The following is a 12,729-nucleotide window of genomic DNA, read 5'->3' as shown; positions in this document are numbered from 1 at the left end:
TGATCAATCATTTTTATAACGAGTTGATCCACCCAGGCGACATCCCGCATCCCCATCATCTTACCTCGACATAATGAATGCGTCTAAGGACAAAACGTGTGTCCATTTTTATTCCAACACATTGAAATTTTAACAATTCCAACACATCAAATATACATGCTCTGTAGTTGCGCCACATGATCGTACCGGTGAACTGAAATGTGCTCTCTGAGAAGCACGGAGGCCAGAGAAGGTCAGCAAAGGTCGTCAGTGTGTGTACTATTTTAATTTGAACACTATCAAACGCAAAGCATAGATCTGAATCTCAACGTTAGTCCGTTACCGTTAAGGACTGGACTCACTGTTTGTAAACTGGAATAACGCCTGGACAGCCAACAGCTGCAGGAACGAATAAAATCCACGTAAATAATAATAATAATAATAACAACGACAATAATAAATATTAAGATGTAAGTGGATCTTAATAAAGATTCATATTCCTCCCTAATGATGTCAGCACAAGCCATGATAACAGGTTCCCTTCACGTGATGGAAAAAGATGAGGTTTGAAAAATTACAAAAAAAAAAAAAATCTTCGACATTTCACCACCATTTTATATCGAAATAGAAAGGAAAGAAGATGGAAGAGCTCAGGAAGCGCAGCTCCTGCGTTTGATCGCTTGGTGTCGCCAGAGATCCTCGTCTGGTTAACGAATACGTGATTTAGTCTTCTTCTCAATACCGATATCAGCCTGCAGAGGGCACCACCCTGCACGTGTTTTCACCATCATGGGACATTTAAGACTATGGGGCGGGGGGTTACACCATTACATCATGATGTTAATTTTGTGAAAAAACTGCTTGCAGATTGCTGTGCATTACTATTATTTTTTCTGTTTTAGAAATTTGGACAGCTATTCTTGCAAACCCAGATTTACACCTGTATTTGCCTCAAGGAAGAAAAAGGCCGTGTAATGTCTTAAGATGCATGCCCCTGACCCATAGAGCTGCTCCTCTTCGATGGTGTTCGCCACATTTCCACCATATGAAATCATATCATGGCTGACATATCTGCTGCTGGCTGATTCTGCTCTCTGTTGCTGTTGGTGGTGATGGTGCTGCTGCAGTGACCCAGTTCCTCCACAGGGGCTATTATAGCTTCCTGTGATCTAGTTCTGCCGAGTGGTTGGGGGCCACCTTGGGAGGAAATGTGGAGCATAAAACGTGAACTGCAAAAGGTCTCATGGTGAAGTCTTACCCAAAAATTGTTGAAATAAAAAATAGGCAATACCAGCATCCCAACAAAATTATGACTCCCTATCAGCGCATTACAGGAATAAACAGGAATTCCACAACACAAGGAAAAAAGATGAATGAGGTCACACTTAGAGTAATGGACACATTTCCTGCAGCAATATGAGAGCAATATTATATGACGTTCATGAAGACATGGTTGAAAAAGTGGCTTATCATAGGCAAAGAATAACTGCGGCAGCAGACTGGTACACCACGCAAAAGTGTCAAAATTGCAAGCAGACAAATTTGTAGAAAAAAGTGAAAAGTTAGCTTTGTCTATCTCTTCATTAGGCTGTTGGCTTTCTGGTTGGCAGAATCAATTCGGGAGACGTTGAGAATTGCCTGCAGATAAGGGGAGAGCAGACACAGAAACAAGTGATGTTAAGAATCCAGAGGACAGAGCAGTAACAATATGTTATACTTGATTGCTCAATAGCTCAAACAGTCTTCCCAAAGCTGGCTGTGCCAGCATCATAACCTAGAATAAGCCAAAAAAAGAATCAGAAATTAAAATAAAGGAGGATGATGAAAAGGAGAATGTCATTATACTCTCCCACATTGCCTCGTTGCTTGTCCCAATTTTTTTTTTTTCCTTAATTCAATAGCCGATTTAAAGGAATCTGAATGGGTGCAGGATTCTCTTTTAGATATAATGGCATTTAACCCTATTTAATATGATTACTGTGGCTTTCTGTCACCTCCATTACATGGGGTTTCAGCAAGAGCTGTCTGTCTGTCTATATATAATATCTGTGATAGATCAGTGACCTATGATCATATAATGCAAAGAGACTACAGGTTGCACTGAAACAGCAGCACCTTGTCCCGTATGCGTTCAGTCTGGATATTGTGCATGTCAATCTCGTTGCCCATGTCCAGTGCCATACTCCTCAGATTCCCAGCGATGCTGCCAACATGAGCCAGGTTCTTCTCCATCTCGTCCTCACGGGCATCATTAGTTATCCTGTAACAGGGAGAACCCTGTCATTTCAAAGATGTCGGGAGCATCTGAATCTACAGTTGGGTTCTTATGTGTGTGTTTATTGTGAAGTCCTGTGTTTGGTCAGCTGCCTATGTAAATGATGACCATCAGTATTACATGTCAGTGTGTTCTAAAGAAGAGCAAACACACATTCAGCATGCAGAGGCCTCTTTGAACACAATCCTTTATTAGAACCCTTTATTAATATCTCCCTTGTATTACTCTTTCTCTACCTCCTTATGTATCCTCCACTCATGATCATTTGCTCCCTCTCATCGACGACTCGTGACAATGGGGGCTGGTTGGACACAACGCCATCCTGGCCAGAGGCTCCACCCCAAACTGCTTTATATGCCCCACTCCCCTCAAAGGCCTTGAGTCTGACAGAGAGAGAATGACCTTGTGAGTGTCTCTTAATATAGAGTTCAGTTTGTTTAATCTGATAAACAAACACACTGGAAGCTGATTTCTAAGCAACTGAAAGTGAACTGAAAGCTATATTTTCTACTCATCAACACGTTTACTTCAGAAATATGTGCCTGCGTACACACACACACGCACACCATTGCCACCTACTTATCACAGGAACAGAGGCCACAGCACTTTCCCAGGTCAGTCAGGTTTTTCTCAGCCTCCCTCATGTCAGAGTTAATCTGATCCAAGCCCTCCTCTATACGCTCCAACTGCTCTATGGGAGGAGGAGGATGGAGGAAGGAAGGAAGAAAGGTAGGACATACAGGAGAGGAAGGACAGGACAGAAAGAAAGAGAGAACAAAGGAAAAGTAAAAGAAGGAGACAGAAAGAAAATCCAAAGAATGGCGAGCAAGGATGGTAGATGGGAGTGTAGGAGTCAGGCAAGACAAAATGCAAAAAGAAAAAAAAAAAAAATCACAAATATTTCCCAAGAGCTGCGTGCAATTTAAAAACCAGCAACTGACTGTGAGACCCCCAAAACTAAAAACAGGAAGAATCCACCCACAAACTACAAATAACATTACTTTGCACCAACTATTGCTCAGAAACTGGAGCAAACAGATCCAAACTGTGCTGAGCTGTGTCAAATTGTGCACTGATATCCTGGCTGTTTGCACTCTGGCCCTGAGGCCCAGTTCCATTATGTTTTCACTTTCAGCTTCTAGTTCAATTCAAATGAGGGGATTAAGCTATGAAAGACTCCAAAATTGGACCTGACAAGTAATATTGAATTTCTAAAATGTCCAAGTATTTACCTGAAATCTGTTATATTCTCCTACCAGATCACTCAGAAACGATTCAGCCAATCAGAGACTTGGAACCAGAAGCTACCAGACACCATTAGCCTGGTATGAAAAATTTATAATTTTTCCACTGCTACTACACCTGGAAAAATTCCAAGTGTCTTGATGTGGAGAATTTAACATGACAATCGATGACTGCATAAAAGGACAGCCATTTTGATAGTGCCACTTTTCTTGTGATATACTTCTTTTTAAGCTCTTATAAAGGAGCTGGGTACAAGTTCAGGTTTCTTAAGCCTCCAGCTGGGTACAGATGTGGATCCCAGAAACAAGACCTACTTCCTGATTGGCCAGACACACAGACCGCAGCATTTTGCTGTGTCCGTCAGATTTTTCTCTGCCTCTTTCATGTCCTTGTTGATGGAGTCCATGCCTTCCTCAAAACGCTCCAACTGCTCTGTTAGGAACAGGAGTTTTATAGATATGGGTTTTATGGTATTGTAACAACAGTACGGAAGGACCTTGTACAAGCAGGAACTAAGTGATCTCATTGGTCAGGAGCACGAGGGTCAACATGTACAGACCATAACGATAACCCCAAAGATCAAGACCATGAACAGGCCTCAAATAAGCATCCATTGTTTCCCATGACGGCTTCCACCGTATGAAAACTGACTGAGTGGTCTTATCAGCTATTAGTTGTATAATCGGCCAAAAAAAAAGTCAATTTCATATGAATGAATGCAAAAATCCTTCAGTTAGTCTGAGGCGTCATTGTTAACATTCCAAGCTTTTTAAAAAATCTGATATTACAATGCAAAAACAACCCACATTAATTTTGTCAAACCCCACCAAATGTGCTAAATGCATCACACATGTAAATGGAACATTGATAACATCCATCCATCCATCTCTGTCCACTTATCCGAGGTGGGGTTGCGGGGGTAGCAACTTCAGCAGGGAGCCCCAGACTTTCCTTTCCCCGGCCACATCCACCAGCTCTGACTGGGGGATCCTTCCCAGGCCAGAGTGGGGATATAATCTCTCCACCTGGCCCTCAATCTGCCCCTCAGGCCTCATCCCAGCCGGACGTGCCTGGAACACTTCCCATGGGAGGTGCCCAAGAGGCATCCAAACCATATGCCCGAACCACCATTGATCAGACACTGAAGTTGTTATTGGATGCCCATTGCCACTTTGCCTTGTTTCTTGTGTTTCTGCTTCACACATTACAAAGCATGAGAAAATGGTTGAGCTGTAGCATTTTCTCCTCTTAGGAACTCAGTGAACAATAACAACAGACCTGGGGCACTAAGTTCAACTCCTGAGTTTGTTTCTTGAAAAACAAAAATGTACATTCTATAGAATACAAAATGGTTTTTTAAAAAAAGCAGCTGATTACCTCCTTGTTCATCAAGCCTGACCAAAGTTATGATCCCAGCCTCTTTACTCTGAAAGAGACATAAAAACACATCATGATTATGGCCCATAATTTCCTTGCTTCTGGGAAGCCATATTCCTTTCAATTCAATTCATCCATCTATCCATCTATCTTCTACCGCTTTTCTGTTTTTCACGCGGCAATTCAATTCAGCTGCATGGAAATCAAATTGAACGCAATTTGCTGCAGATAGATAAATTGTCATGTCATGTAATGACATTTGTAGAATACTACACTTTGTGCTCTGTTCTACATGATCACGTGAAAAAACGTAGACAGTTTCTATACTAATAAATTATTACCGATGTTGACCTGGATCTAAGTATAAATAATGATGGGCTGATGCTAAATTGTCAGTGTGAATGTAAAAGTACTGGTCAGCTAACAGAGTGTCTCAGCAGTGTGTAGACCTTTGGTCTTGCCGTTGTTTCTGTCTCTGCCCTGACACACATTGTTTCCCACATGTTTAGAAGCACAATCACTTTAAGTTCATCACATCCTATCATTTGTCTTCGTTAAAGCCATTTAAGAGGGTATTTCCTCTTGTGAAGAAACAAAACAACAGTGGAGGAGGTTAATGTTGAGATGATGACACGATAATGAACTCATGATTAACTTTGTTCTCAATCTGACTCTTTCTTTTGTAGTGCTAATTTTTGTTAGGCTCATTGGCTTTATACATACACAGCCATGTATATGGATACGGATATGGATGTGTATGTGTGTGTATGCGTATGCGTACCTCCTCAACAAGCTGCATCATCCGTCTTGTGCTTTCAAGGGACTGAAAGGTGAGGGAAAAAAATTACAGTTTAAATTAGTTTAATGATAATAAGTAAAACACAAAAATATCTTTATTATAATTACTTGTTCAACATAATGGTATTTCTAGAAATTTCTACTATAGGTTATTCTGTTACTTTTAGTTCCTGCTAATACATACTACCACACATATACTGGCACCAGCCATTAATCCTCTGTATACCTGCATGTTTTTTCTTGCATTTTTATTATTTTTTCTTTTCTCCTGTTGTCACTCTCTCTCCAGGTCTCTTCCTCTTACTGATGGAGGGATACGCTGGGTCTCTTTACTAACTCCGTAAAGAGTTTGGTCTAGATCTGCTCTATGTAAAGTGCCTTGATGTAACTGTTATGATTTGGCGCAATATAAATATTTTTGATTTGATTTGACAATAAATAAAACTCACAGAGCTGCAACAGTTGAATGGCATCTCAATGGCTTTGTTTTCTTAACCAAACATTTTATTTAGTCAATTCAAAATAACGTCCTTGAAAATGTCCTTGTAAAGGATAATGTTATTTCATTATAATTGTAGATAAGAGAGAAACAGCGCAGAATTTCCACAAATATTTTATTAATTTATTTAGCGCGGAGTAAATTAGTTAAACTCATTTGATGCCACATGCCCCACCGTACACACGATGATCTGTTTTAACACAGCGCTATGAGTTACCCAAAATTCTCTCCTTCTCTGCTCTCCAGAACTCACTGTGTGTGTGTGGGTGTATGTGCACATTGGGTAAATATCCTATCAATTCCTGGGGACTTCCCCAATGAGGGAATGATGAGGTTACAAATGAATTTGACCTGCAATAGCCTTTAAACTCTGATGCTTCTCTTGCAGACGGCTACACTTGGAAAATGGTGACCATGGAAAATCTCCATGGTGACCTGGTGAGCTAGGTGCTCTTGAGACTGATCCTGTCCCCGTTTGTGCAAGGTTTGTGCCCTTCTGATTATTTTTTTTTACTTGTGTTTCATTCAAGAATTCCTGGAAGCTTTCTTTGTCCTGCACACACTGTTTGCTGGAAAATGGTGGTAATATCTATCTCTCTCTGTCAGAGGCGAACCGTCCTATTAGGCAAACCAGGCATTTGCCTGGAGCCCCAGGTCCCATACAAGGCCCTTTGGGGCCCCCCAAAATGCCCTCTCCATATTTAGATAGATGCAGGGGCCCCCAAATCACTGTTCGCCTGGAGCCACCAAATGGGTAAGTCTGCCACTGCTTTCTATGATTGATTACAGTTTTTCATGTAATTTGAAAGTTATTGATATGTTGTGCTGAGTGATTCCATAGATGAGGACATTTACATTTGATGAAAGACTTATGATTGAAAGGTAATGAAAATCACTTTTGAGCATCCTTAATTTAATAAGAGTGAACATCAGATAATAAAAGGAAAAAAATATGAAATGTGTCTGTTTGTGATATTTTAATATGAGTATTTAGACAGTAAACTGCAACTTTGTTCAATAAAGGGAACAAAGGTGCAGAAGGCGCTTGACAAGTGGAGTAGAAATCATTCTTAAACCATTTTTAGATTGAAAGTTTCTGATAAAGATGCGAGGTGGTGTTGTCTAAAAAAAATTGGACATGGAAAGGTGAATTATTAACCAGGTTGTTCAGTGAGGAGGTCAGAAGCTGAAGGCTAATATGATGATGACAACAATAAGCTGTACTGTGTTTTAGATTTTGATTGATTCCTTCCTTTTTCAAAATGACATTTATTACTCTCGCTTACTATGTTATAATATTTGACTCAAGTCAATCAAGTTCATAAATTATTTACTGAATTTAGCTTAGAAAGTAAAACTTGTGGCTTTGTGTTTACTTTGGTTATTGAGCCAGTCCGTCACTGAAGTCATGTTTTACTCTTACCTCATCTGTGACCTGATTGGCTCTCCTCTGCAGCTCCTCCTGCTCAGTCAAGATGGGCAGATCTGATGCCATGCTGGATTTATGTGTGTGTTTGGGTGTGCATATAGGTGTTCAGTCCCAAGTGACCAGATTAGGCTTCAGCATCAGATGGTTTTGGCACTTGGAGAGCAGAGCAACACTGTGATTATTTATAATGACTCCCAACAGAATTGATCACAGAGACACAGTGAGAGACAAAGAGGCAAAATAGAACTCACATCAATATATAGTTTAATTCAGCTGCCAATGCTGACAACCAACCAGTTACATCAGAAATGCCAGACAGCTAATGATAACAGTAACAACTAACCCAAAGCTTTACCTTAAAATAATACAAAATAATAATATAAATTAAAAAAAAAACCTGTCAAATAATTGTTTATGATTTAAACTTAATACAAAAAAGCCCTTCCACCTCCCCTTGGTGCCTTGTAGATGGTATGATCCCGGAGTAGACGGCACATAGCGCAGATGTACCTGCCTCAGTTTGACTGTGTTTGGTTTGATGGCTACTTTAAGTCAACTCAAACAATGATGCGTTACACATTTCTTTACTTCTAATACTCAATAGCAACATATTATAATCATCATTGCCAGCCCTAATTTTTTATTTTAAATAGGAGTTATCTATATGACTTTTTTTCAAATAGCTAACAAATAGAGAACAGGCTGTTCTCACAGTTTGAATCTGAGAGAAGTTTCTGTTGGTCAGCTGGCTTGTGTTGGTGGTAGCTGTCTGCATCATCACTGACTAGAAAACTAGTGAAAGCCAGGAAGGCCCTTTAATTTTATACAATGATTTCAGATGAGATGGATGCCCAAATTGGCGCTGTGGTTAGCACTGTTGTCCCACAATAAGAAGGTTGCGGGTTCGGTTCCCGACCTGGATCCTTTCTGTGCGGAGTTTGCATGTTCTCCCCGTGTCTGTGGGGGTTTCCTCCAGGTACTCCGGTTTCCTCCCACCGTTCAAAGACATGCATGTATAGGTTAAGTAGAGACTGTAAATTGACCGTAGGTGTGAATGCGAGCGTGAGTGGTTGTTTGTCTCTGTCTGTCTCTGTGTGTTGGCCCTGCAATGGACTGGTGACCTGTCCAGGGTGTACCCTGCCCTTGCCCAATGTGTGCTGGGATTGGCTCCAGCAGCCACCTGATACGGATAAAGCAGATGAAAGTGAGTGAGTGAGTGGATGCCCAAATGTCACTGCAAATAACTTGTCCTGTGTACGTGTTTGTGTATTGACGGAGATGTGACAGAGCAAGGTTTAGGTGAGAGTGTAAGGTCAAAATTATATGATTTTAGTGCCCAAAGTAGGTTGGACTAGATGGCCAGGAAAAACTATCCAAGACAGTCCTCAATTTTAGCAGTTTGTGCTTAATCCAGAAGTTTGTCTTGTATGTTCTGAAAAGTGTGTTAATAATAATAGATCATATGAACAAGCTAAAAGGAGAGCTGCAGTATCAAATTCCTTATGGAGGCAAAGGTTCCTGATTTTACTTGTTTATCTTGAGCCGAATTAGTGTAAGTGGTTGTTGGTCTCACTCTGTCTTTGTGTGTCTCTGTGTGTTGGCCTTTGGATGGACTGGCAAGATGTGCAGGGTGTACCCCGCCCTCACCCAATTTGAGCAGGTACTGGCTCCAGCGACTCCCACCCCCCAAAAAGGATAAGCGGTAGAAGAGGAATGAGAGATTTCATTTCCTCAACTGGACAAACTCCCCTCCACCAACTATCCTGTCCTGAATTTCATCCATTCCTATCTGGTTGTCCACAGCAGCTCAATATTCACCTCAATACAGTCGTACAGTGTTTCCCTTAACCCGAAAGTCTGATGTTCTTCAATAACAAATGCAGGAATAATAGCCCAAAATTATGTTCACATGCACAGTTTTGTTTATTTGTTTTTGAGGGCCCAATGGGTGAGGATCAGAGCACCTAAAGCTCTGATCCAAAAGTAACATTTGTCTGGTTCCATTCTTTTTTTTTTCCCAAAGTTCATTTTCCAGCTCATCTTTTAATCAGATGTTTTCCTAGTCTGATTATATAGTCCGGACTCTTTAAAACCAGACTTCCTTTCATAGAAAGATACTTTACTTTGGTAAATTTGGATATTTGGTTGGGTGTCATAACCCAGAAGGTTGAACACCAAGGCGCAGGAGTTTGCTTTCACAGCCATATACAGACTCATTACTGGGTTGGTTCAGATGTAGAAACTAACCTGTTGTGGTTGCCCCCCATCACTGCACACCCCCTGACAAATAACTCTGCACCTAGGGTTGGATCTGAAGAATCTTTAAGACCTTATTCTGAGATAGTGAATTCATCACTTCATTATTCTGTTTCTAATTAATAATTTTACACAGATGATGTAGATCTTTCAGAATTTTCCAGCGGGAAATGTATACCTGGCATGTTGCATTCATAAATTCCAGCTGGCAGCCAGTTTTTCAGTCTGGTTGATTAAAGATAAAACCGTCACTGCCTTCTCTTTGATAAAAACTCTCTCGTCTCTAATTAGATGATCAGATGTCCCCACAATACCAGTGTCTGCCCAGGTGTTATCCCACAATTTCATGAAAACCCATTGTTTCGACTGTAGGTCCTGCACACACATGCTTTTCTTTTCAGACAATGTGTTATCAGGTTGGAGGATCCTAATTAGGCCTAACCCCTCATTACCACCTGCTGGAATAAAAACGAGCTTCAATGGTCCAGAAAGACAGAGTGTTCTGCAACCAAACAGTCTGCAGGCTCCATTTGACATGAAGCGATACAAGCAAAAAACAATAATTACTGGTATTGAAATTTGTTGATTTGTTATCATTTAATTAAATGGGTTAAGCACTCACTTTCTTTTAAGTCAAAATCCTTTAGCCTTGAACATAAATTTTCAATGACTTCCATTCTATGTAACAATAAGTCTGTAGATACCAAGTTTGTTTTCTAAATACAAGATGAAATTTGACCTTTAACCCCTAACCCATTTCTAAGAGCAATTTGCGCAAAACTATTTAAGAGCTACAGCTCTCAAAATGCTTTGACAGGCACCTCATCCCGGCTGGATAAGCCCTGGATAGGCGGATGAGGATGGGTGGATGGAAGCTTTTCATGTTGCTCTTGACTAATAAAGTAATTATTTAAGCTTGAAGGTAAACCACCAACTCTAAATATTTGAATATTTGAAGGATGCAATGCAATGAATTTTGTACTAAGGCTGATCAGGAGAACTATCTCAGTTACGCTTCCACAATCCTCCATACACAACGATACACAATCCTCCAACTGTTTAAATTGGAAAATTTGTTTAAATAACACCAGTCAGCCAATGAGAACTGAGTAAACAGTCAACACCACACTTTTTTCCCTACCTTCTCGCCTTCAAAGGAACACACATACAAGACAAAGAGAGACACTACTGAGGCCCTAATTCTCATACAAACAAAACAATTAGTTGAGAGTTAAGTCCTCAAGCCCTCAACAGTGGCAGAAATATTTTTCACCAACTGCACAGCAAGGAGTTCAATTAGTTTTAATATTAATCATCCATCAAGATTCAACAAAGCGACAACAGCTCTGTTTGCAATGACTTGAGAGTGACTGAATAAAAAAGTTCAACAATCAAAAAAATCCCATCAGGGAGACATCAACTTTTCACAGAGTCAGTAAACAGTAAACAATGAAGCTCCCTGCCACCTGGTGCACGTAATGATGTACACCTCAGAGCCACGCCTCAAAGCTCACCCAGCTCAAACTGCTCAGCATTACACAGGATCCTTTGCCGCTTGGCTCCAGTCACTGAGCCCTTGGACAACTGGCTCCAAAGACTGTACACAAGCAATATGTGTTGTTGACTTTTTCTTCAGTCTGTAGGTGCAGTAGGCATAAAGCATAGATTTTACACTTGTAAACTGTTCTTACTCACATGCAGAGAAAAAAGGTGAAAAAAGGTCCCAGGTGTATGACTAGTGATGATGGAGCTCTGCTGGTAGTGACCTTAAAATGGCCAAATGAGGGTAGAGGGCAGTAGCAACTGAGCATCTGATCAGTCACTCTGGTGCTGAACACAATCACTGCTGAACTAAAGAGAAACACTCAGGCTCCTGTCAAGCTTTGTCATGGTGATTCATACTAATGAAGCTATTCTTGCATTCAATTTGCCTACAAGGTTTATATGAGCGTCATTTCAATCTTTTCCCGTCCTGTCAAATCATTCTATTTTAATTATTATCACTTTTTTCCCAAATGTGTAATTACTATGATTGTTCTCGGAATTACTAACTTGAATGGAAGTGAACTGAAACAGATCACAGAGTTTGCGCTTAAACCGCAATTTCGCACATTTTCCCGATATTAATGAAGTTTTTCTTAGCAAGCAAATCAAGCATGGACCGTTCCTCCTACCTTTCATCGGCTATCTTTGGATCCTACTTGAGTTTTAGTGATTGCAGCTGCGCCTAATCCCCAACTGGCGACCTGTTGCGTCCAACGTTATCGCTCCGCAGCATCTCTGCACCCCCCGTCCCCTCCACAACGGCCCGGCCCCGCCCCGCCTCCGAGCCAAACACACCACAGCTAGAACACAACCTCCAAAACCACGGTGGGCAACGAGCTCATGTGCCGTTTCCACCTCACTGCTCACTTTAAGACCTTTAAGCGTTTTAATGTGACCACATATTGCTTTTAGTGGATATCCCGCTTACTGGGAGGTCGGTGGTCCTTGTTGAAGTCTCTCTGAGGCGATAAACTGATCACACAGCTTTTCCCATAATTGTGTTGAATAGATGTGTTTATCAGTGAATATGGCTTCTAATGTGTAGCTCTATACGTGTTTATTTACCATTAGACATTACACAAAAAAGCAAAAATTACATAATCACATCATCACGTACAATAATAATAATAATAATGTGTTTTCAAACCATATTTGGAGAAGGTGAAATGAGGAGGATTCTTAGGCAGGTCCCTGGATGTGGTACAGTCTGTAGCTACCATGCAACTAACAGACTGCTCATTATCTCTAAATGGGCAGATCCCTTTTACAGTGAACAACTAGTAGTTTTGTAGACTTGAAACGAGAGATTGAGACCATAAAGGAACA

At 40.7% G+C, this 12,729-nt stretch overlaps 1 protein-coding gene across 2 annotated transcripts; it reads right to left on the bottom strand.

The window, feature by feature from the left end:
- Window positions 1-98: 98 nt before the first annotated feature.
- On the bottom strand, window positions 99-12,125 carry LOC115052930 (synaptosomal-associated protein 25). 2 transcript variants are annotated; one of them, XM_029517417.1, is made up of 8 exons: window positions 12,033-12,125; window positions 7,597-7,755; window positions 5,658-5,699; window positions 4,877-4,925; window positions 3,814-3,931; window positions 2,491-2,637; window positions 2,095-2,239; window positions 99-1,617 (listed from the first exon to the last, which is right to left on the bottom strand). In XM_029517417.1, the coding sequence occupies exons 2-8, from the start codon at window positions 7,666-7,668 to the stop codon at window positions 1,552-1,554; spliced, it is 639 nt and encodes a 212-aa protein (XP_029373277.1). In that variant the 5' UTR covers window positions 7,669-7,755; window positions 12,033-12,125; the 3' UTR covers window positions 99-1,551. The 2 variants fall into 2 exon arrangements, with proteins under 2 accessions (XP_029373277.1, XP_029373276.1); XM_029517416.1 differs by lacking the exon at window positions 3,814-3,931 and adding an exon at window positions 2,834-2,945.
- Between the last annotated feature and the right edge of the window lie 604 nt (window positions 12,126-12,729).

Source organism: Echeneis naucrates, chromosome 13 (assembly GCF_900963305.1).
Source record: "Echeneis naucrates chromosome 13, fEcheNa1.1, whole genome shotgun sequence".
Classification (NCBI taxonomy): Eukaryota; Metazoa; Chordata; class Actinopteri; order Carangiformes; family Echeneidae; genus Echeneis; species Echeneis naucrates.
This window is presented reverse-complemented; position numbering and strand designations above follow the sequence as displayed.

Excerpts from the sequence above, each read along its gene's own strand:
- LOC115052930 (XM_029517417.1), bottom strand. The coding sequence starts at position 7,668 with ATGGCATCAGATCTGCCCATCTTGACTGAGCAGGAGGAGCTGCAGAGG. Across the intron at positions 5,700-7,596 it reads CCAATCAGGTCACAGATGAG|TCCCTTGAAAGCACAAGACG; the intron begins GTAAGAGTAAAA and ends CTCACCTTTCAG. Across the intron at positions 1,618-2,094 it reads CTGAACGCATACGGGACAAG|GCAATTCTCAACGTCTCCCG; the intron begins GTGCTGCTGTTT and ends CCTTATCTGCAG.